The following is a 22,461-nucleotide window of genomic DNA, read 5'->3' on the forward strand; positions in this document are numbered from 1 at the left end:
TGTATTAGTTTGGTGTAGCTGCGTGGAAGTGGAGTTCTGAGCTCGTCTGTGGACGCCGGGGCGGAAATTCGCCGGCTCCGCCTTAACCAAGCCGGTAGGTTGCGACAAGCTGTCCGTCCTCAGCATCACAGCATCACAGCATCGACAAACAGCCTCGACTAATCGGAACAGTTGGTCCCTAACCTTGGTGCCACACAAATATTTCGATTGTTGCGGTACGAAGCCCGATTTTAAATGGCGCCGTCCCTACTCCGCCCGCAGGTCCACCTGTCGAATGCAGAGGCACTGAAGCTGGCGCAGCTGGCGCCGGAGGTGCTGAAGAGCAACCCAAAGGTGTTTTCAGCGTCACCATTGGCTGCAATTTTTTCTGCCTCGGAAACGAGCGACGTGTGGACAATCTACGAGAACCTCCTGCTGGCCTGTCTGCGAACTGGCGACGACAAGGCGGCCTCGGACTGCCTGGAACGAATCGTCATTCGATTTGGCCCGCAGGATGAGCGCGTGATGGCGCTGGAGGGCCTGACCAAGGAAGCAAAGGCTACAAATAATAATGAGCTCGAAAAGATACTCACAGAATATGATGCTGTTTTGAAAGAGAATGACGCCAATGTTGTACGTTTCGACCCCGAGCTCTTACTGGGCCAATTAGGGTGGCTAACAAACGCGATAGCCAATTGCCAAGCGCAAAGTCGCCCTTCTTCGATCAATGGGCAAGACTTCGGAATCGATCGCCGCTTTAAATACTCTTCTCGAATTCAACACTACTGATGGCGAGTCGTGGGCGGAGCTGGCCGACTTGTACCTGGAGGAAGGCCTATATGCCCAGGCTATCTATTCATTGGAGGAGGTTTTGGTTCTACTGCCAAACTCTTGGACTGTAAGTCATGGAGTATGGGCGGATCTGGCAGCCACTGACATGCTCGTGTAGACGCAAGCCCGACTCGGAGAGGTTTCTCTCATGGCCGCATCGACGTCGACCGAAGGAAACGGGCAGCAATATGTCATTGAAGCTTTGAAACGATTCTCCCGCAGTGTCGAGTTGTGTGACGATTTCTTGCGCGGGTACTATGGCCTGAAGCTGGTATGTACCGACTCGAGCTCCTTGCGCTTGCTCCCTATCAAACTAATTGTGCACTCAGTCGTCCGATAGATTGCTTGAAGGCTCCGCCAAAGGAAAGAAGCAGCAAGACGAAGGATTCATGATTCCCGATAGCAAGACCATACAAAAACTGAATGAAATGGCGACGGCAAAGCTTGCGGAGATTGTACGCCGGTATGGAGCTCAGGAAAAGCTGTGGCAAGGATACGATGCGGCCGAGGTTGCTGCGGCGCGGGAATTGCTTTCCCGAACATCAGCCCAAGTGACTAGGTAGGGTGTGCGAGGATGAAGCGAAAAGATGGCATAAGATTGGGAAGAGCCTGGTAGGCAGACTCTTGGAATGTTTATTGTGGTTGATTACAAGGCGGCGGGCGTTTTTGACCGTTTCAAGATTCATGCACGCAACGATTGGGCTGCCAGGGCAGTAAAAGTGTCTCACTGCAGGAGCGGCGTGGGTCATGAGGGAAACGCTGTACCTAACTAGTTGCTTAAAGGAACCCCCGAGAGGTTTGCGTGTGAGAGGAGGGCGGCACAAGAAGAAGGAATGGTGGTACAAGTAGAAGCGATGTTGCCCTGTGTAGCCGCGCGTCTTCTAGATTTTCTCGGTCAAATTGTGCTACGTTGTCTGTCTAATAATACGTGAATCGCCAAGCCACAGCAAGGGCTGCCAGACATGTTGAGTGACAGATTGGGGATGTCGTGTGTCCTGCCACACACATGGGCCGGGATGACTGACAGACAGTGATGATGACAGACAGACTTGATGACTGACAGCGATTGATGCCAGATGCCCCACCAGTGCGGTTAGGTGCCGTGCTGGTTGCGGGCCGTATTAACGGCTAGAGAGCTAGAGGGTGGCGGAGACGGCTATTTATCAATTTATCAAGGTAAAAAGTTGTTTACCAGCCTGTGGACCTACCTAGGTAGATTATTAGTTATGAAAGGTGCGCATGTGGAGCCGGGCGGCAGCATCAAGAGCGGCGAGCGGCATCAGGCGCTGGTTGCGACCTGGCATTGAGGCCCAACGAGGCAGCGCAGGTGCGAATCCGGCCCATGACCAGGACGAAAAGGCGGGCTGTAGCTACCTAGTTACCGGGAGAGCTGGCGTAATGGCATTGACAAGAAAATTTTGCGGTTGCGAGTGTACGTGAGGCCAGTTTGCGGCCGAAAGTGACGGGCCAAAAAGTGTTTAAAATGGGAGTACAGCCCCTCTGCGCTCGGGCACGTATAATTCAATAATTCTATATAGAAAGGTGCAACGCGAGCATCCCCGTTGCCTTTCATCTTTCGTGCAGCTCGTTGCCATCTATTTCCTGCAGGCTAACTACCTACATACCTACGCTCGGCATAGACCTTCTCTTTTTCTCGCGAGAGTTGCGGCCCCGGGCTGCCTAGTTTGGGCCTGCCGCGACACACGACGTCGCTGATCTGTTCAGACTATTGACGTATCGAATATATATATACATATATATATATAAGAAAAAAAGAGGGGTTTTTTTGTTGCTACTGCACTCCATCACGACTTGCAGGTCGATTACGCAGTGGGAATCTGTCGACCAAGTTCCGTTACTGGAGCAAAGATTGGGCCTCACCACAAGTGCCTGCGCCATCGGCCCTGTTTATTGGGTACCATTGCCTGAGCAAGCAAGCAAGCAACTGGCTTGTGGCATCGCAACCGAGCCAAACCCCCAGCTTTGGGCTGCAGAGGAACTGGGCAGATTCGCCGCCCAGTCCCGTGTGTTGCGTGCGTTGCGTTGCGTGCGAGTGTGTGTGTCCTGCAGCGACGATACATCCATCGGATCACAAGAAAAAAACCTGGGACAAGTCGACCCAGTGCCTGGGCCGAACCTGCACAAGGGTGCCGGAGAAGCCTTGCTCGCTCGGCGGTTGAACTAGACTGGTTGACTGGCCAGTTGTCTGACGCTGTCTCAGGTCAACGCCGGCTGAAGAACGTTCTGGGCCGCGCAGTTGCCACCCTGCACGGGGTTTTGGACTTGAGGAAGAGCTTGCAACGAACAGGCTGGCCAGTGAGATTTTTGTTGTGCACACCATTGATGACTGGGTTGTGATTGGGCGCATTGATTGTCTATTTACCTCTACCTATTAAGTACCTAGGTACCAATTCGCTTGAATACCTAGGTAGGTACCTACCCACGCTACTTGAGCGGCGGGTACATTGCACCACCAAGACCACCAGACGACGAGGAACGAGGAACGAGAACCCAGCTGTGCAGTTCAAAACAAAGAGAGCCGAGCCCCTCCAAGCAACAAAGCAACCAACCAGACAACCAAACAACCAAACAACCAAGCAACCAAGCTAGGTACCAAGCTCCCCCCGTTTGCCTGTCACCTTGTTGGTATGTCCCTGGCGGCCTACCTACCTGGTTACCTCCAACCTACCTAGGTATCTAACTGCCTTTTCGCTCCCCTCCCCTCGTCTTCCCCAAGCTGCCTCTCCCGCGGCTAAATCAACATACTGCCCTTTTTGGGTAACTCTCTTCCCGCTATTACTTACTCACCGCCTCTCCATCTGCTCCTCACGCAGCCACCAAACTACACACGCGCCCATTGCTGCCCTCACCGTCGCCGTCGCCGTCGCCGTCGCCGCCCTTTGACAGAGAGAGCTCCAACCCGATTCTTCCTCACCGTGTGACCCTCCCGTCTTTCACTGTCAACACTCCCGAATTGACACGCCATCCTGGTCTACCTACCTACCTCACTGCTAACTGGCTCTTGACGGCCATCCATCGGCCCGCAACACACCCGCCTTGCCTCGCCTTGCCTTGCCTCACTCTTCTCTTCCTTTTTTTCTTTTTTCGCTCTCTTCTCTGTACCCGTATCCATTCCCAGTACCGCAACAAAAAGCACAAGCACAAGACGCAGACACCCGATTCACAGTGGCAACCGGCACACCCACCTCATCACCACTGTCCTCCACCCACCACTTCAACCACCACCAAAACACACGCACCACCCGCCGTTAGTTCACGCCTCCCTCCCCCTAGCTCGGGCTATCTTCTCCCTGCTTTGCATCCTGGCTGACACCTCCCAAGATTCGTCTTCCACTCCTAGAATATTTGAATCTGTTAGTACCAGCTCGCCAGCCTACCAGTGTGCCTCGTTGGTACCCTCGTTAGCATAGCCCCAAGCTTCAGTTGCCCGGGCGCCCGCACCAAGACTTCACCGTCAGACACCACATACCCCTCGCAATCCGCCGCCTGACTGGCTGCTTGTTTTTATTGTTCGCCCACCTTGTGCAACGCCGCGGCCTACTTTTCCAGCCGTAGCACCACCATTTTATCCATTTTATTACCACAAATATCTTTGCGCCGCCATTTCTGCAACCGGTCCTTCGTCCCCGTTGCAATCCCGTCTTTGCATCGTCGTTCCGCCTCAGACCTATTGCACCGCGCGCCCTCAGGACCGCGGCCACCGCGCTCCAGCGTTGCCACCGCTCAAGCCTACCAAGTCGTCCTTGTGACGCCCTTGCTTGCGGAACCGACCCTCAAAGAAGGATCGACGTGCGTAAAGGCCCTACACACAAGACTTCTGCTATGCGGTGAGTATCATCAGCGCTGTCGCAAACTTCATCGACCACCACTGCTCGCCCCCTCTCTCCCCATCATCACATCCCTTGTTGCTTCATCGGCGCGCTAATCCTCCAAAAAGAAGAACGACAACATCTGTTGCCCATTTTTCTTCGGGCGAGCCCTCACCATTGTTTACGCCCTCGCACCCTGAATTCATCCCAGACGAGGAATCTTTTCACGACGGTTACGGTTACGTCACCCACGACGAAGACAACTGGGCCGACGACGACGACATCAGCGAGTCCGAAGCCTCAGTCTCCTACGGCGCTGTACCACCCGCGCCGCGCGCCGCACACCCCGCCCGCCTCCCGCTGAGGACCACCCAACCCCTACCACATCAAGAACATTACCGGCCGGCACGCCGCGTGCCGAATCCTGCGCCCAGCGTGGATCACCACGACGAGTACGGGCCCTATGCCCAAGGCTACCCCGGCGGTCAGTATGGCCGCGGTGGTTACCCAAGGTCAGGCCACCAACCCCCACAAGGATATGGCTATTATCCCCAAGGCCAGGTAATGGCATATAACGGAAACCCCTTCAGTCCTGCGGCCAGCCCTTACACCAACCCCGCCAGCTATGCTCAAGACCCAAGATATGGCAGCGAGTTGGCACAGTATCCCCAATACTTTCCCTATCAGCAATACCCGATGGCTCATCCTGGCATGCATCTGGAGGCGCCTGCCGCGCCTACCCCTGTCGCGCCTGCGCCGCCGCCCGCACCCGCAGGACCGACCCCGCGTGAGATTCAGCTACAGGATCAGGTTGCGGCCTTCGAGAAGGCGAAGCAGCTGCAGGAGCTGGCCGAACGCGAAAAGCAAATAGAAGCCGAAGCACGTCGAAAGGCGGCTGAGGAGAGTCGAAAACTAGTAGAGGAGATGGAGCGCTTCAAGGAGCAAACCAAGATTGAACTGAACAGAGCCCGAGAGGAGGCTGCAAGAGCCACCAGAGACGGCATTGCCGCTGAGGCTGCCGCCGCCGCAGAACGAGAGAAGCAAAAGGCAGAGGCTGTGAAGCAGGCCGAAGAGAGGGTCAGGATAATGTACGAGGATGCAAGACGAGCCGAGGAGGCTAGAAAAAAGAAGGAAGCAGAGGAACACGCCAAGGCTGAGGCGGCACACAAGCTTCGCCTCGAAGCCGCACTGCGAGCCGATGCTGAGGCCAAGGCGGCCGCAGCGAAGGCGGCCGCCGCAGAAGCTGAAAAGGTGAAGCAGATCCAAGACGAGGCCAAGCGCAAGGCCGACGCCGAATTCGCAGCCAGGATTCAAGCGGAAAAGGACGCTGCCGCCAAGAAGGCTGAATTAGAAGCCTTGGCAAAGGCTGAAAAGGATGCCTACACGAAGAAGGTTCAGGAAGAAACGAAAGCCAACCTCGAAGCAGCGGCCAAGAAGGATCGTGGCCCCTTTATTCAATTCAAGGATGCTTTGAACCGGAAGTACAGCTTCCCATATCGTCTATGTACGACGTGGCCGGTAAGTCAGAACAACCCTCCTACCCCATCACAAATCGCACGCTGGTGAATCATGGAAAACAGAGAAAGCTAACAGTCTTCCCCTCTATCAGAATATGGAGGAGTTGATCAAGCAGGCATTTGACAACGTCGAGCACTTGGCCCATTCGGTCCATGAAGGATGGTATGATTTATTTGGCCCTGAGAAACAAATCATCCTACCATCTCTCTGGGAAAAGACCATCGAGCCGGAGTGGACAATTTCCATGGCCATGTGGCCCCCGGAGCGCATTCAGCGAGACCGTGCTCCCCCAGGAATGATGGCAGGCATGGCTAGAGGTCGTGGTATGGCGCCCCCCCCCGCGCCGCCTCCTCTGGGACGTGGTCGCGGCGGCATGCCTGGCGGTATGATGCCACCAGAGGGATGGGGAGTACACAAGCCGACGCCTGTTCCTCCTGGCATTCACGTTGTTCGCGATCCTGGCAAGAAGGACAAAAAGAAGAAGGGCCCTCCTCCCGCTGTACTTCTTGGCTTTTTAAGTGGAAAGGCAGTGAAGAAGAAGTACGCATGCCGAATATTATGAAATACAATAGCTCACGAGACTAACTACGTCTTGTAGGAAGAAATAATCCGGCAACGTTGTCATTATGTCAGAGACATGATGATTATTGCGCCGAGCCATACACAGTCTCAATCTTTCGTAACGAATTATGCGGGACTCGCAATTTTGGGGTTGTTTCCCTGGGTTTTGTCCACCCTGTTGATATATATGACCGTTCGCCACTACCTTTTCCCTTTGGCGAGCATTTTTCCTATTTCTGGCTCTCTTGGTGTATGGAGAGAAGTGTTTGGTGCTTTTGACTCATTTCATGACTTGATTAGTTGGTGAAGATGCGATACTGAGCTAGAAGGCGCAGAGGCGATCTCATGCTGTGCTGTTTGGCACAGCTCCCTGCCCAGGTGTTTACAATACTGGCCATGTGCTTTCTTCCAGTTAGAGACAGGCTAATGCTCCGCTGCCTGAATGATTCATGTTGACGCATTTAGGATAGTTTTGTATGAATTTGTGTTTTATGAATTACAGTTTTATGAATACAGTTTTATGTCTATCATCCTATTTTCCTCATTCTTCTTTCTTGCCTTCTAGTTTCTGGATGATGCTCCCCGTTTTCTGCTCTATCTAGCACAAATGCATTTTCTATATGTATATGTCAATATGCTCTCGATCCTAAATACTTGTTCCTTCTCTTACGCTCGACGGTGGTGACCGAGCTGCTCCTTTGCCCGCTTTTCAAAGGCTTCAATCATGAGAGCCGCAACCTTGTCCGAGACGGCTGCACTGACGGCCGCGTATAGCGGGTTGGTGAACTGATACTTGATGCTCAGGTTCACCTCGGTGGTGGCCGGCGACGGCTGCGCTGTGAGCGGACGCAGCGACCAGCGCGTGACGAGGCTCTTGAAGACGGCCGACGCGTTGGGCGCCGACGACGCGCCGGTCGGGTCGCCGCTGACCGCCTCGACGGAGACACCGGGCACGCAGCGCAGACGGCTCGTAAACTGCTCGTTGAGACCACCCCAGCCAATGTGTAGGTCCGCCCGCGTCGGCCACTGGCGGCCTGCGTCGTCGGGCGCTGACCACTGCGTCACGCGTGACTGGGCGCAGTATGGCACAAACTGCGAATACGAATCGACGTCGGCGACGAGTTTGTACAGTTCGTCCTGGGTGTATGGTAGCGTCCGCGACGCTGTGAGCGTTTGACTCTTGCCGTTGGGTAGTGTGAGAAATGCGCGGCCGCATGCGATGGGACGGCTGCGAGGCAATAGTGGTAGACGTTTCGTCGCTGCTCGGATTGACATGTCGAGGGTGTGATGGGGGTTCGAGGTTCGATGATTGAGGTTGCTGGAGGTTGGGTGCTCGGAAAGGGACTTAAATAGAACCGACTTCTCGGAGATGTTTGTAAAAATGACTTGTACTTCCCATTGATTCTCGGATCCACGATGAGGACGTTTGCGGTGGAGAGAAATGTAGTCAGTGACTTTGCGCCGACATCAGCTTTGGTCTCGTAAATTATTAAATCACAACATTTGGTCATGTCATGGGGTATTTGCAGACGGGCGAGGCGAAATGTGCCTCCGTTATTACCTTGGGTCCTATTACGGTATGCAACCCACTGCCCACCAGAATCGCAACCCCCACAAGTGTGCCTAAAGGTCAACCTACTAGTGGAAGCTCGCCACCACATCATTTACCTTGCCTCATTTTCGCCCTATTTCCGACTTCTCCTTTTCCCCGTCTTGTCCTGCACGCCAAATCGAATGCCTGCGCTGGGCTCTGGCTAGCTCGATACACCGCACGTGCACGCAAGGCCATCAAGCGAGCTGCGAGCGGCAACAGGGCCACCCCGCGATGAACTGTCCAAACGACCGACCCATCCAGACTGCTTTTTGACGAGCCAAGCTCTCGTGTGCGCGTGTTCACATTTGCGAGGCGAGCCCCGCGTGGGGGTTAGACGACCGACAAGATGTAAGCTTAGGCTAGGCTCAGGAAGCTTCTGCGTCCTCGGGACATTGGCTGCCCCAGGGCATGGCGCGGGCTATGCGACATACGCTGATACATGTGCTTGATACAGGTTCGAAAAGTCGCTATATGACCTGATCCAGGGTCTCAGAAACCACAAGGGTACTGAGAAGGAATACATACAAAAGAGTCTGAAAGAATGCCGCATCGAAGTGCGCAGTCAAGACATGGGTAAGACGCTGACCTCGTGCCATCCATATATGGACGGTTTTACACGGGAATAACTTCTGATGAGGGGCCTGCAGATGTCAAGGCAACTGCCTTGTTGAAGCTTATATACCTTGAAATGGTCGGCCATGATATGTCATGGGCGTCGTTTCATGTCCTCGAGGTCATGTCCTCTCCCAAGTACGCCCAGAAGCGTGTGGGCTACTTGGGCGCTGTCCAGAGCTTTCGCACTGACACCGAAGTCCTCATGCTGGCTACCAATCTTCTGAAAAAGGTACGCCTGCCCACAGTTGTCCACAGCAACTATTGCCACTAATACGGACCGATAAAGGACTTGAACGCTGCCGCGCCGACCGTCATGTCCTTGCCGATCGCGACGCTCCCTCACGTCATCACGCCCTCGCTTGCGCTTTCGACCCTTGCCGACTTGCTACCTCGGCTGAGCCATAGTCATGCCAACATTCGAAAGAAGACGCTTGTCACGCTGTACCGACTTGCTCTCGTATACCCCGAAGCGCTCAGAGCGGCATGGCCAAAGATCAAAGAGCGGCTGATGGATGCAGAGGAAGACCCCAGTGTCACGGCAGCGATTGTGAATGTCGTCTGCGAACTTGGTTGGCGCCGGCCTCATGACTTTTTACCGCTCGCGCCGAGGCTATTTGAACTCCTGGTTGACGGAGGCAACAATTGGATGGCTATTAAACTGATCAAGCTGGTATACTTTGATCCGAGCACGCTAGGATGTGGTTTGAGTACTGACGCTCAGTAGTTTGCGACCCTGACACCACTCGAGCCTCGACTTGTCAAGAAATTGCTGCCACCACTGACGAATATCATACGCACTACTCCAGCTATGTCGCTGCTATACGAGTGCATCAATGGCATAATTCAAGGCGGAATTCTTGGGAGTGCTGATGATACAGATACCGAAGAAATCGCTACTCTTTGCGTCAACAAACTGCGAGGCATGATTATCATGAATGGTGATCCAAATTGTGAGCTACCTTGGCTGGCACTTACATACATCACCGCATTCTGACTAGAATACAGTGAAATACGTCGCCCTCTTGGCATTCAACAAGATTGTCCTTACACACCCATATCTTGTATCCCAGCAAGAAGATGTCATCCTTGAGTGCATCGACAGTCCAGACATCACGATCCGAATCCAGGCTCTCGATCTTGTTCAGGGCATGGTTACTAGCGACAATTTGGTATCTATTGTCAGTCGACTGATGCAACAGCTGAAATCTGCCACTCCTTCAAAGGGAAAGCTCGATGCTGTAGTGGACTCAGCAGACGCATCGGCAGACTCTGACGAGGACTCGCAGAATGCTGCTAGCGCAGCATCCAACAAGAACGCGATGCTTATTCCCGAGGACTATAGAATCGACGTTATTGGGAGAATTCTATTTATGTCTTCCAAAGACAACTATGCCAATATTGTCGACTTTGAATGGTATATCGATGTTTTAACCCAGCTTGTTCGCATGACACCAGTACCACGACTAGCCGACGGGGATCTGGAGGCTGCTACAAATAGACGATCTGCTGCCGGCGTATCGGAGAAGATTGGAAACGAACTACGAAACGTTGCTGTCAAAGTCCGAATTATGCGGCACTCTGTTCTGAGGGCTTCAGAGAGTATATTATCGCAGCTTATTGCGGACACCCCAGCGGGACACTCCATCGCATCTGAGGCACTCAAGTCAGTTGCTTGGTTGCTGGGCGAATATTCTGATATGCTGTCCGCGCCAGATGATACCATGAACTCATTGCTACAGCTTACGACACGCAACACCAAGCCCGACGTTGCAGCTGTTGTGGTTCATGCCATCGCCAAGGTCTTTGCGTCCTTGACGGGAAGCGAATCGGATTTGTGGGCGGCGGAGAGAAAGTCGAGGACCTTGTTGTTGCTAGCGCGTATACTACACTCCATGGAGCCCCTTACTTCAAACCCCAGCCTCGAAGTTCAGGAGCGTGCTGTTGAATTCACAGAGCTGTTTAAACTGACCGCTGAAGCGGCTTCAGGGCAGCCTGCGTCAACGGCCGAGGAGCCACAAGATCCGCCGCTGTTGCTGACGCAAGCTATTCCATCGCTGTTTAACGGAGGTGAACTGAATTCGGTTGCAGCAGGTGCTCAGTCAAATGTGCCAGTTTCTGACGGACTGGACTTGGATGAGCCAATCCATTCCAATCTCAATCATCTGTTAGCCAAAGCTGACATTATCGCTCTTGCTGCGGATGAGTCGGATGAGTTTGAAGTTTACTACCATCAGAGGCCGGCACCTACGAGTGTCTCATCCTCAGCTCCTGCCATCAGCCTCCTTGCTGAACCAGACACGAATGTCGGTGCATCCTACCAGCAGCCTTCCGAAGATAGCTATCTGGACGCCGACATTGTTGCTCGACGGAAGGCGGAAAGAGTAGACCGAAACAAGGACGACCCATTTTATATTGGCAGTGACAATACTCCGCCAGCCTCAAACTCCATTCACAATATTCTTCAAAATAGCAACGGGCCAGATCTCGATCTTGATGCGATTCCTGTCATGCAGCTTGACCTCGACAAACTAAATGCACCATCGCCGACGACTTCGAAACGCTTACCAGCAAAGCCACGACAGCGCGTCGTGATTGCTGCCGACGAGACCCTCCAGGGCGGCGACAGCTCACCCGGCCACTGCGAGTCGGAAAACAACTCCGACTCCGTTGCGGCACGGGGTAAAGCGAAGAAACTCAAGCAGTCCCTCCTCCAGGTGAGCTCGAGCGCCCTTGGCTCTCTCAATCTCGAGGGCGAGCCGCGGGGCGGCGGGTTCGACCACGAGCAACAGCAGCGTGAAGAGGCGGAGATGCAGCAGGCCATGCAGGAGGTGGAGCGCTTGCGCCTGGAGATGCAGCGCGCCAACGAGCGTATCCAGGTCGCGCAGGGCGTCGACGTCGAGGGCATCGTGGTCAAGAAGAGGAAGAAGAAGACACTGACGGCGCCGGGCGTGGATGCTGGGGGTACCCCGGGCGTGGAAACGGTGGTGGCGAAGAAGAAGAAGAAACCCAAAAAGGTCGTTCCTGAGCAAGGCTCTGGCGAACAAGGTGCGGGTGATGCCGAAGTAGGTGTGGTTGCGCCGAAGAAGAAGAAGAGGACGACGAAAAAGCAACCAGCGGCTGCGGCTGCGGATGCGGAAACGGGCGACGCGTGACTGTACCGTACTGTCCATTGAGTCCTATTTGTTTCTTGGTGTCCCTTGCCATAGCATTTATAGAATGGGGGTATTGAAAAAGAGCGTTTCGGTATGAAGACTCATGTTCGACTGTATCTGCTGCTCGAATCGGTTAACCGCCTTTACTATGGTGAACATCACGGAACAACTGTGACAGGCATGAAAAATGATACTAGGTATCGTGCATTTTTCTTCTTACTATCTCGGTTTACATATTAAAGCAGACGCAAAAAGAAAATCATGTTTCCTTCCTTCGCTACCATGGCAAATCTTTCCCAACGTAGCTTCGTCTCATCTCAACGTTACGCATGTTTCTGATGATGATACAGCAATACAGAACATAGCTACTGCTCCGAAAACCCTTCAAATGGCACTAGCGACACACGCGCTCATAGACAAGGAGCAGTTAAGCAGGCAAAAAAAAAAAAAACTCTGGCGCACCAACAACATGTCCAAGGACAATCGTGACTAGTCGTCCATGGGCTTGTCCTCAAGCGTGACGCCTCGCGAAATCTCCTCAGATGGAGGCGAGTTGGGCACCCGGCGGCCGCCGACGAATCTCGTCGGGGTGCCCTTAGTGAGGCTGTCGGTGCACTCACGGGTGTTCTCGCCCACGGGCGCGCCGTTGAGGGTTTCGGGCGGCGTCATGGTCCCGTCGGCGGGGACCTCGAGGCTCAGGCGGTTGACAGCGCTGGCCAGACCGCTGCCCAAACTGCTCCGGTGTCTGTCATTAGTGGTCGGGCTGGTCTGGATGGGGAAGCGCGTCTCCGGGCCTCCGGTGCTGCGATCGCGGCGGTGTCGGTTTGTCCCAGGGGCAGGACTGGTGGCGCGGCCGCGGATAGCGGTCGCCTTTTCCAATATGACCCTGTTTCGTTCCTCCACCAGGTTCTTGCGGTTGCTCTCGTCCGTGCTGACGGCGCGCGGTCGGTTGTTGGATCCGACGGACGACGAATGACTCAGTGTCGACATGCGCTTCAGTTCGCTGAAGATGGCATCCTTGTGCGCAAACAAGTCGCGGACCAATCTGATGGCATGCTTTTCTTCCATGGTGAGCGAAGTCTCGGCACGAGGGCGGAGGATGCAGCGCGACAAGGTAGCAGCCAGTGAAGCGACGTATGCATCATCAGCTGACGTCAAGTCAATCAGTCGAGTAAAGTGGTTCATGCAGGCATCGAGAGTGGCAATGTTGGAGAGTCTAAGTTGGGACAGGGTTTGTTGTAGGACAGCAACGCGTGACGCCTCGGTGCCTTCGGCAGCAGGCGTCGTGTAAATGGTGCGAACGATTTCATAGACATGAGTAGATACGAGAGAGTCTGTGAATGTTAGTATCCATGCGGCTTGCCACTTGAGAGAGCAAGCACGTACCAGGGAGTTCAAGGAGGTAGAGCTTAAGCAGGCTGGCGACCGTGGGGATGTCAAAGTCGCTGAAAACCTCTTGGGAGATAGCGCCATCGTTGTTTAATTTTGCTCGAAGGCGGTGCGTTTGTGCCAGGGGAACATCCACAAGCCAAACACCTCTTCTGGCCTCGTCACCTTCAAGATCAGGATAGTGGTGGTCAAGGTAGGTCAGGATCGCAGTAACCACAACGGGAACGCGTTTTTTATCAGCACGGGCACGGGCCTCAAGGTCCACACCAAAGATCTGGTCATCAACTTTGTTGTAGTAGTTCTCATAGACGGCTACTCGGGGGACAAAGCCCCCAGTGCGATATGTCTCCAGGAGGTATCGTAGATCCCCGAGAGGCTGGACCGTCTCTTGAAACAGCATCATCTTATCCACCGTGGATTGGAGGCTGGGAATGACGTTGCTGATAGTTCCAGAGAAGTCAAGAATGACAGTCTTGATAGCTTTGAGGCGGTCCAGCTCACACTGCTCGAGGAACTTGAGGTGGAGGAAGATGGCTTGCTCCAGATCGCATCTCAGCTGGTCAAGTTTCTTGACGGCAGACTTGTATTTCTCGTCTGATTCTCGCCCCTCTCTTTGTAGTCGCTGAGTAGGTGTCTCGTTGGGGTGAGAATTGTTGAGAACATTCCAGTTGGCCAGATATTCACTGACAGTTCCTACAACTGGAGAGTCGCTTGACTCCGAAATGGGTAGAGAAAATGTACGGTTGAGTGATTGCTTCTTCTCGGGGATGCCAGCCAAACGGAATGACTTTGGACGCCATTGATAAAACATTTTAGAACTGTTGGCAAAGGTGCTTCCGACGTTTCCAATCAGACGAAGGAGGCCGTTGGAGATGAGGTCTTGGCCGATGCGCTCGGCATAGCTAATGCTGCTGATAGCCATCGTTCGTTGAAGGTACTCAACAATATCAGAGCCAGCTGAAGTATTGAGATATGTACCGAGAATTGGCACCTTGGTCTCTCCAATCTTGATATTCGAGAGCATATGAGAGATGATCTTTCTAAGTTGATCAGGTTGATAGATTTCATCGCCGATCTCGAAGACCTCCTCGTCCTCACGACTCTCCTCCTCTTTATGAGGCTGGACCTTGATTTCCGGGATCTGGGTGCCATTCTTAGGGCTCAACTCAGGTTCCTGGAAAGCAAGTTTGTTCTCTTCCTCGAGATCTTCGACCAGACGACATTTATTGAAGTAGTTGGAGCGCAGTTTTTTGACGGTTTCGGCCTGTCGGTCGTGCGCTTTGGTCCGCGCTTGCAAATCGTCCTGCGAATCCTGGATACGAGCTTCGTGAGCATCGCACCAACGAGCGAAGGGATTAACAACGAGGTCGCGGATATTTTGCGCAATGCGTTGGTGGCTTTTCGCAGCATCTTGCATCTCGGTTCGCATGCCATCATAGGCCTTGGGGAGGTCATAGATTAGTATCACGAACAAGTTGGGGCCTATAGTAATAGTTTCGCATTACGCATTACATACCTTGCGAACAGTAGCGCCATCATCTCGAGAGAAGCCACCAGAGACCCGGTCAACGGCGGGGGCAATGTCAGCGAGGCGCTGGCCGTAGACGTCTTCAGCTTCGGCTCGCAGTCGCGCAAGAGTCAAAATCTGTCGGTCCTCCATGACGCCTTGCTGGAGCTTGCCAAACAAGACACCCAGCCCTATTCATCTGATTAGCAACGACAGGGGTTGGCACGAATAGAGAATTGTACCCCCAGCATAGTCATTAGACCAGAATGAGTCCGCAAACCCCGGCATCTTGACCGACTTGAGCACAGAAATACAGCAAAAATGCAGATATTGTATGCTATGAAAAGGTGGAGAGAGGTTGCTGTCTGCGCAGAGCTTCCTGAGTTGTGCCTAGAGGATGACGCGCGGGAGTCTGGCTTTGGTGGCAGAGCAGTCGAAATAGAGGGGGGGGAAGGGCGCTACGGCAGGTTTCTTGGTCGTCAAATGGTATCGGCCAAAGCAGGTAGTTGAGAGCTGACAGGGAGTAAAGCTGTGGGATCGAGGGAGAAGTTGGTCGGTGATGGTGAAATGGTGTGGTTATGAAGGGCACAAAGAAGAATCCCAGGCACGAGTTGCACCGCGCCAGAAGACGGATGTATGACGGACAATTGGGGAGCCTGGCCAAGCGCTACCTGTTACTAACCGACCTAACAGGTATAAATTATGGCACTGTGCGTTGGATGTTCTTTTTTTAGGTAGGTGGCTAACGAGCCTGCCGTCCCATTGTGCCCTGCGCCTCACACGCTTCCGGAGGTGCGCTAGTTAACGGTTATGTACCTAGGTAGATCCCGAGCTGAGCAGCAGTTCGTATTCATGCCAGCCGACGGGTAGCCAAGGCTACGGGATAGGGGCAAAGTCAAAAGGAAGTGTAAGAACTGTGATTCATATAATGCATATTTTTCTGCCATAATGATACACTCTTGCCTATAACTGTGTGCCCATTGACTTTCAGTATTCTTTTGTAGTTACTAGAGAGCTGTTAACCACAGTGAGGCACTGTGGGGGCATATCGCGACAGGTTCTCTACCTTAGTAGGTACCCTACCTTCAATTATAAGGTAGGTTAGTACTTACGGTAGGTACCTCACCAGACACGCTTGTCGCAAGAAAAGAGTGCACTGTAACTACCTAGGTAGGTAGGTAGTTACACCACCAGCCACTCGAAGGTGGTGTGGTAACTAGCAGTCACCGATGTGATTGCGGAGTAAACAACACACAACGTCCGCATTCTCAATACAAGCCGGCATAATATCTCTCGGAGAATACATGCCGCAGCGTCTCAAGCAGTCTCGACGTTGAAAGTGCCCAGAGTGTCCGTTCACCACCCCTATTTGTTTGATCGCTGCCGCTACCATCTCCCCCAAACATGGCGCCCCTCCCAATCAGCGTCGCCGATAGTCAGAACAAGGGAAAGCCCAAGCATACCTTTGCCAGACCACAGAAGCCTTCGCTTTGGACAAAGTTCATTCTTCTTGCTGTAGCGACAGCTGTCGTCATCCATACGTTGTGGGGGATGCCCGATGCTGTCCACAAGCTACGCACTTGTCGTCAGACACGCGACTGTAGTCGTTTCAATGCATTGAATGACAGAGCACGCTGCATTCTGTCCAACACGCCATTGATAGGTAAGTCTTGCGAGCAGAGTTAACAAATAGAAAATTAACCATGATTTGTAGATGGGCACGTTGATTTCCCATTGGTGCTTCGTCTAGTGTACGGCAACAAGATTGAGGGTTCAGCGTTCCGGGAGGCTTTTGAAAATGGGACTTTGCCGGGGCACGTGGATCTGCATCGTTTGCGACAGGGCGCCTCAGGTGGTGCTTTTTGGAGTGTCTACGCCCCTTGTCCCAAAGATGACAGTGACTTCTCCGACGAGAATTACGCTACAAGTACGTAATTCGCCATGCTCCCCAAAGGTCAAAGTCTAACTACCCAAAAGGTGTCAAGTATACACTTGACCAGATTGATGTCACCAACAGGCTGCAGAAGCTATATCCTAATGACTTCTCCCAGGCGGTTGACAGCAAGACCGCCTTGCGTGCCTTCAAGCACGGCAAGCTCATTTCACCCCTTGGTGTTGAAGGGCTGCACCAGATCGGAAACAAAGTATCTAATTTGAGGTTGTTCTATGATCTCGGCGTTCGCTATGCAACCCTCACGCATAACTGTCACAATAAGTTCGCTGATGCTGCTATTCTGGACGGGCCGACCAGAAAGGCGCCGCCAAAGTGGCATGGCGTCAGTCCCATTGGGCGCAAGCTTGTTCATGAGATGAACAGAATCGGCATGATTGTTGATCTTGCTCATGTGAGGCAAGTTATGATTGAATGAGTCCCGTCAGCGCATCGAGTTCACTGACCATTTCCAGTGATGATACAATGCGCGACGTTTTAGGCGGAGGCGAGGGTTGGGAAGGGTCAAAAGCTCCCGTCATTCATTCACACAGCTCAGCGTACAGCATCTGCCCGCACCCGCGAAATGTGAATGATGGCATCCTGGAGCTCGTCAAGAGACATAACTCCTTGGTCATGGTCAACATTGCGCCGGAGTTTATTTCTTGCATTGACAATGGCAATGAAAATGGTATTCCGGATCCGGATCCAGAAAATGCTTCAATCCAGCAAGTAGCACGTCATATTCTGCACATCGGCAACCTGATTGGCTTTGATCACGTCGGCGTCGGGACAGATTTTGACGGTATTCCATCAGTCCCAGAGGGGTTTGCTGATGTGAGCAAGTATCCAGACCTTGTTGTTGAGCTGCTCAAGAATGGAGTCAGTGATTCAGATGCCTCGAAAGTTATCGGCGGTAACCTCCTGCGGGTATGGGCTGCAGTTGACGCTGTTGCAGCGGAGCTCCAAGCTGCTGGTGAACCAGCTTTGGAGGACGAGATATAAGCTGTGTTTTGCAAAACTCAATCATGTACATGGAAACAAGGAAAGTAGGAATTCATTGGCTTCTTTTCTCCTAGTTCCTCCGGATAGCTGGTATTGCATCGTAATGTGTAGTAAATATTTGTACATGGTCGTGTCTCCTATCCGGCCAGTTTCAAAAATCAACGCTTGAAATGTGCGGATCCAGGGTTATAAAGTACAGCGATCCAAACACGGAACTCCTCCTCAGTAAAGCAGCGCCAAACAGGTTGTCCGTTTTTCAGCCGGTTCGGTTGATGCGGTTCAGCTTGTTCGCCGTCGCGGTTTGGTTTCTCGTTCGTTGGCCTCGTACGGGCAGTCCCATGGCGTGACGACGGCCTCTATATGTGCCCATATCTTTCAGTCGCTTGATGTTGTCCTGCAAGGTTTTTCTCGCGTCGCTCTCGATGGGCATCTGGCCCAGTTCAGCAGTCAGCGATGTAATGGTTCGCGGGGCCAATGAGCCCATTTTCGCAAGCTTATGTATCGAGTATTTGGCCATTATGCGTTCCGAAAGTTGGGGGCCCAGGCCGTAGAAAGACTCGAGTGCTTTCTGCGTATTCAAAGGCATCGGTCAGCGCTCACGTTCCTCTCGATCGCGGCCAATCAACGAGGGGCCCTACCTTAACCAACTTGGCCTCTGCAAAATTGACGCCCAAAACGAACACCTAGAAATAGGCAGTGAGTAAATTGGGTGTGTAGTGGAAAAGCTACACAGGAATACGTACCATTGTGGCTGTAGTGCAAGGTCTTTGCTGTCTACGGCCTGTTTCTCCTGTCGCAAACCTGCTGTAGTTAAGATAATTAATTCTCATCCTATGTTGAGCCGGATAAACTGCGGGCAAAATTATCACGATGGCTTGCTTACTAACCCGAATTCGTATACATCTAACTAGTTACCTAAGTTACTTGTCCTTTGGAGAAAGGAGTTGGTGGGCCTGAAACAAGTGATGGAAGTGATGGAACAACCGACTGGGTTCTGGCGGGGAAGCCACATTAGCTAGCAGCTTAGCGCGGATCGCGGAATGGCTACAGGTGTCCTCCCTCGAGCGCTAGCTCACTCGCGACTCTATTTAATTTGGCCACCTCGTTCTTCCTCTTATTTATTTTTTATTCTCCATCGTGCATCGTTGTCGACAAACACCACCAAGATGCTCAACCTCCGCCGCTCTATGGCCTCGGCCATGCTGCTCCTTGCCGTTTGTCTGGCCCTCTTTTCCCAGACCGCCGCCGCCGCAAAGGGCCCTAAGATCACGCACAAGGTCTACTTCGACATTGCGCACGGCGACGAGGACCTCGGCCGCGTCACCTTTGGCCTCTACGGAAAGACTGTCCCCGAGACCGCTGAGAACTTCCGTGCCCTCGCCACCGGCGAGAAAGGCTTCGGTTACGAGGGGTCTACTTTCCACCGTATCATCAAGGACTTTATGATCCAGGGCGGCGACTTCACCAAGGGCGACGGCACCGGTGGCAAGTCCAGTATGTATCCCCCTAGACCGCCCATAATACGTCTGGGTCAATTGGCTAAAATGGCACAGTTTACGGCAACAAGTTTAAGGATGAGAACTTCAAGCTCAAGCACACCAAGAAGGGACTTCTTTCCATGGCCAACGCCGGACCCGACACCAACGGCTCCCAATTCTTCATCACCACTGTCATCACTTCGTAGGTGGCCACCTGTCCTTTCCGATTAGAGGGATCAATTACTAACAAAACACGCTAGTTGGTTGGACGGCCGTCACGTCGTTTTCGGCGAAGTCCTCGAGGGCTACGACATCGTCGACAAGATCCAGAACTTTAAGACTGCGTCTGGTGACAAGCCCGCGGAGACTGTAAAGATTACCAAGAGCGGCGAGCTGGAGGTTCCTGCCGAAGGTATTCACGTTGAGCTCTAAATAGGAGCACCTGCACCATACCCAACACATTCTCGCTCTCCACTTGTGTACCCGCAAGCTGATTGATGCTTGTTTCGCATTTCAGAACAAACCGAGCCCATGGCAGCACCTAAAATCGGAGAGCCAGCAACACAATATGGCCGCTCTCCCTCCGCGATGCTGCTGCTAATCTTCGTCGCTATCGCTATCGGTGTCTTCTTCGTTCGCTGGGCATCAAAAAAAAGAGTTGTTGTGCATGAAAAATCCCTGGTTTAGATGATAGTTGAAAATAAAATGAAGCTGAAGCCTTTTACTTGAAACTCGCTCCAATGCATGAATGAAATCTAGATGTACCCGGGGCGCTTCTGGTGGACACTGCTGTTGGTGCCGATTCATCACGTGGAGACCTGGCCAAGAAAAGAGCCCGCCAGAAAAAAGAGGGTTGTAAGCTGGCAATTTGGCCCGCCAGATCAGCCAGCGTTGTCCTCGGAACATTTCTGCATTTAAAAGAAATTTTACACACCTCGAGAACTTGAGCTCCGCCAAAATGAAGGTTCTCAGCCTGAATTTTGTCAACTGCGCTGCCAAGGCCTGCAAAGCGACCTCCGATTCCTTTCCGCTCCATCCCAAGGACGCCGAACTTGTTCAAGATGAGATTGAACTGAACCCAGCGATGCTCATCAACGTTCTCCCGAGACTTGACTGGGCAGCTCTCCGAACAACTTCATCAGAGGTAAGACTCGTATCTACGGGGGCGGAGGAGGGGGTCAAGAGAGGAGAGTATGCTATGGTCCAGCGAGACGGGTAATAGAACGAGGTTATCTCTCAACTACTTCAGTAGCCTTGTTGACCTATAGAAATGTTTGCGGTTTATTTCGCTAACGAACTATCCCATTTTAGCTTGGGTTCCCCCAGCTTCCAGAGCAAGCCCCGACAGCCGAACAGCTCCAAGCTGATGAGAAGATTTTGAAAGATCTGCACCATCTGTTGCTCGAGACACAGATCTCGGAAGGCAAGCTCGTTTGTGGCAACTGTGGGCACGAGTATGCTATCAAGGAGGGTATTGCCAACTTTCTCTTGCCCAGCCACCTAGTTTGACGGGTAATAAAGCGGCTTAAAACTGTACCTCCGCGAGCTATCACAGATTGACGCAGTGAGTTGCGAGGGGGGACGTTTGCATGAAGAATCTCGGCACTTGGTGTACTGGCGTTGGGTTGAATTTAGAAAAATGGGATCTGGTATGGTGTCGCTGGGAATACATTTTTATTAGCGAAAATCAAGAAAACAAAGGTCTGATAATCATCAGATGGCCATCACCTGCCAACGAAATTACAAGCAGTCTCTCATCTATTGGTATGCTAGCATGGATACGCAGGTTGCAGATCCCAACGCAAACATCATATTATACAGAGCGCCAGAATACCCAGCATACGGTGTAGTATCAAGGGGTACATGAATAATTACATGCCATAACCACTATTTCTTCTGTGCAGCTGGCCCCATTTCCTTTTCAAACGCACCATACGACACCTCAAGACTACCAAGGGCTTTGACTCCGACTCCGAGAATACTGAAAAGAATAATCGCTGTGATAAGAGCCATGAAGATGCCTAGAGTTGCCATCAGATAATTGAGCTTTGCGCCGACAGCAAAAGGGTACGCACCAGGTGTGAAGAACTGATACTTTTCGAAAAGCGGTCTGTGATCTTTCTTGGGGGGAGCATCGGTGTCGTGTGTAGCTCTTCGGAGATCTAGATGAACGGCCTCATCGAAATGCGCCTCGTAGGCGGGTTCAGGTCGGGTGGCGTAGAAGACGACAGTGAAGCTGTCATGACCGTTGTCTTTGCCGATGCGTTCACTGAGAATACGATCTAATTTCTGGTTAGCTCCTGCCAAACTACACATCGTCATTCTTCGCACCATTAACAAGAAGTGCCTCCTGCCTGTTTTCTTGCGGCAGCTGGCCTAGCAAGACTTGCTCAACAACGGCTTGTTTCCCGGACTGCGCGCAGGCAGTCTTAACAAAGTTAATAAGATTTCCATCCCTTATACCACCAACAACTTCCGAAACGATATATTTCCCTTGGAAACGGCCATCCAGAGTTAGGGAGTGACGGAGTGAGGGCATATCCGAGCCCTGGTTGCGCAGAAGATCAGATGCAACCATCCCAGGCTGGGTCGCAAAAATATAGTGGCTGGTTGGGCATCTGGAGAGAATTTCTCTTGTATCTCGCAAAACATCGGAGCTCGTCTGAAGCTGTTTCGAATCTATCGATGGAAAGCTAGTTGCGCCCGTTAGAGCCGCGTCAAGGAGGGAGAAGACGTTGCATCACATACGATGCAGTCGAGTAGAGAACCCAAGGTGTGGTGTCTGAAAAAGCCACAGCGGCTCCGGAGAGCGTGAGCGACCCGAGAAATGCCTGCAGACGCATTGCGGGTAAATATTGCTGAGGTTATTGTCGTTGAAGCTCCGTCGCTCAACTGCCTGTCTCCAGCTTCGTCGCATTGGGCAAGCTGTAATGGAGGATTATGTAATCGCCGTCTTTAGCGCAACTCCCCGTTAATGGCACACCTTGCTGACTGACCTAGCGCTCAGCGACCCATTGACTGGGAGCAGCAAAATAATTTTTGGAGGGACCTGTCGCACGACAGCTACACCTT

The 22,461-nt window shown here is 52.6% G+C and overlaps 10 protein-coding genes across 10 annotated transcripts; 6 read left to right on the forward strand and 4 right to left on the reverse strand.

The window, feature by feature from the left end:
- Positions 1-234: 234 nt before the first annotated feature.
- CCM_03906 (tetratricopeptide repeat domain-containing protein) lies at positions 235-1,373 on the forward strand (the record flags this gene model as incomplete). Its single annotated transcript, XM_006669054.1, has 4 exons — positions 235-612; positions 671-877; positions 929-1,081; positions 1,140-1,373. 4 exons carry the CDS (start codon positions 235-237, stop codon positions 1,371-1,373), a joined length of 972 nt encoding a protein of 323 aa, XP_006669117.1.
- A 2,085-nt stretch (positions 1,374-3,458) lies between these two features.
- On the forward strand, positions 3,459-6,720 carry CCM_03907 (uncharacterized protein; the record flags this gene model as incomplete). Its single annotated transcript, XM_006669055.1, has 6 exons — positions 3,459-3,483; positions 3,645-4,078; positions 4,105-4,210; positions 4,497-4,658; positions 4,852-6,158; positions 6,250-6,720. 6 exons carry the CDS (start codon positions 3,459-3,461, stop codon positions 6,718-6,720), a joined length of 2,505 nt encoding a protein of 834 aa, XP_006669118.1.
- A 665-nt stretch (positions 6,721-7,385) lies between these two features.
- On the reverse strand, positions 7,386-7,994 carry CCM_03908 (cyclase/dehydrase family protein; the record flags this gene model as incomplete). The annotated part of the gene is made up of 1 exon (XM_006669056.1): positions 7,386-7,994. The coding sequence occupies one exon, from the start codon at positions 7,992-7,994 to the stop codon at positions 7,386-7,388; it is 609 nt and encodes a 202-aa protein (XP_006669119.1).
- A 1,022-nt stretch (positions 7,995-9,016) lies between these two features.
- On the forward strand, positions 9,017-12,080 carry CCM_03909 (AP-3 complex subunit delta; the record flags this gene model as incomplete). The annotated part of the gene is made up of 4 exons (XM_006669057.1): positions 9,017-9,157; positions 9,215-9,598; positions 9,653-9,878; positions 9,934-12,080. 4 exons carry the CDS (start codon positions 9,017-9,019, stop codon positions 12,078-12,080), a joined length of 2,898 nt encoding a protein of 965 aa, XP_006669120.1.
- Positions 12,081-12,569: 489 nt separating this feature from the next.
- CCM_03910 (Rho-GTPase-activating protein 8) lies at positions 12,570-15,264 on the reverse strand (the record flags this gene model as incomplete). Its single annotated transcript, XM_006669058.1, has 4 exons — positions 12,570-13,414; positions 13,467-14,910; positions 14,986-15,167; positions 15,219-15,264. The coding sequence occupies 4 exons, from the start codon at positions 15,262-15,264 to the stop codon at positions 12,570-12,572; spliced, it is 2,517 nt and encodes an 838-aa protein (XP_006669121.1).
- Positions 15,265-16,380: 1,116 nt separating this feature from the next.
- Positions 16,381-17,911, forward strand: CCM_03911 (Peptidase M19, renal dipeptidase; the record flags this gene model as incomplete). The annotated part of the gene is made up of 5 exons (XM_006669059.1): positions 16,381-16,639; positions 16,691-16,903; positions 16,954-17,321; positions 17,409-17,430; positions 17,466-17,911. 5 exons carry the CDS (start codon positions 16,381-16,383, stop codon positions 17,909-17,911), a joined length of 1,308 nt encoding a protein of 435 aa, XP_006669122.1.
- A 256-nt stretch (positions 17,912-18,167) lies between these two features.
- Positions 18,168-18,814, reverse strand: CCM_03912 (30S ribosomal protein S13; the record flags this gene model as incomplete). Its single annotated transcript, XM_006669060.1, has 4 exons — positions 18,168-18,479; positions 18,550-18,594; positions 18,655-18,662; positions 18,799-18,814. The coding sequence occupies 4 exons, from the start codon at positions 18,812-18,814 to the stop codon at positions 18,168-18,170; spliced, it is 381 nt and encodes a 126-aa protein (XP_006669123.1).
- Positions 18,815-19,077: 263 nt separating this feature from the next.
- CCM_03913 (peptidyl-prolyl cis-trans isomerase B precursor) lies at positions 19,078-19,821 on the forward strand (the record flags this gene model as incomplete). The annotated part of the gene is made up of 3 exons (XM_006669061.1): positions 19,078-19,405; positions 19,465-19,591; positions 19,650-19,821. 3 exons carry the CDS (start codon positions 19,078-19,080, stop codon positions 19,819-19,821), a joined length of 627 nt encoding a protein of 208 aa, XP_006669124.1.
- Positions 19,822-20,347: 526 nt separating this feature from the next.
- Positions 20,348-20,898, forward strand: CCM_03914 (uncharacterized protein; the record flags this gene model as incomplete). The annotated part of the gene is made up of 2 exons (XM_006669062.1): positions 20,348-20,533; positions 20,701-20,898. 2 exons carry the CDS (start codon positions 20,348-20,350, stop codon positions 20,896-20,898), a joined length of 384 nt encoding a protein of 127 aa, XP_006669125.1.
- A 378-nt stretch (positions 20,899-21,276) lies between these two features.
- CCM_03915 (BIG1, ER integral membrane cell wall biogenesis) lies at positions 21,277-22,232 on the reverse strand (the record flags this gene model as incomplete). Its single annotated transcript, XM_006669063.1, has 3 exons — positions 21,277-21,671; positions 21,721-22,082; positions 22,138-22,232. The coding sequence occupies 3 exons, from the start codon at positions 22,230-22,232 to the stop codon at positions 21,277-21,279; spliced, it is 852 nt and encodes a 283-aa protein (XP_006669126.1).
- Positions 22,233-22,461: the final 229 nt, after the last annotated feature.

This window comes from Cordyceps militaris (genome assembly GCF_000225605.1).
Source record: "Cordyceps militaris CM01 unplaced genomic scaffold CCM_S00003, whole genome shotgun sequence".
In the NCBI taxonomy this organism is placed as follows: Eukaryota; Fungi; Ascomycota; class Sordariomycetes; order Hypocreales; family Cordycipitaceae; genus Cordyceps; species Cordyceps militaris.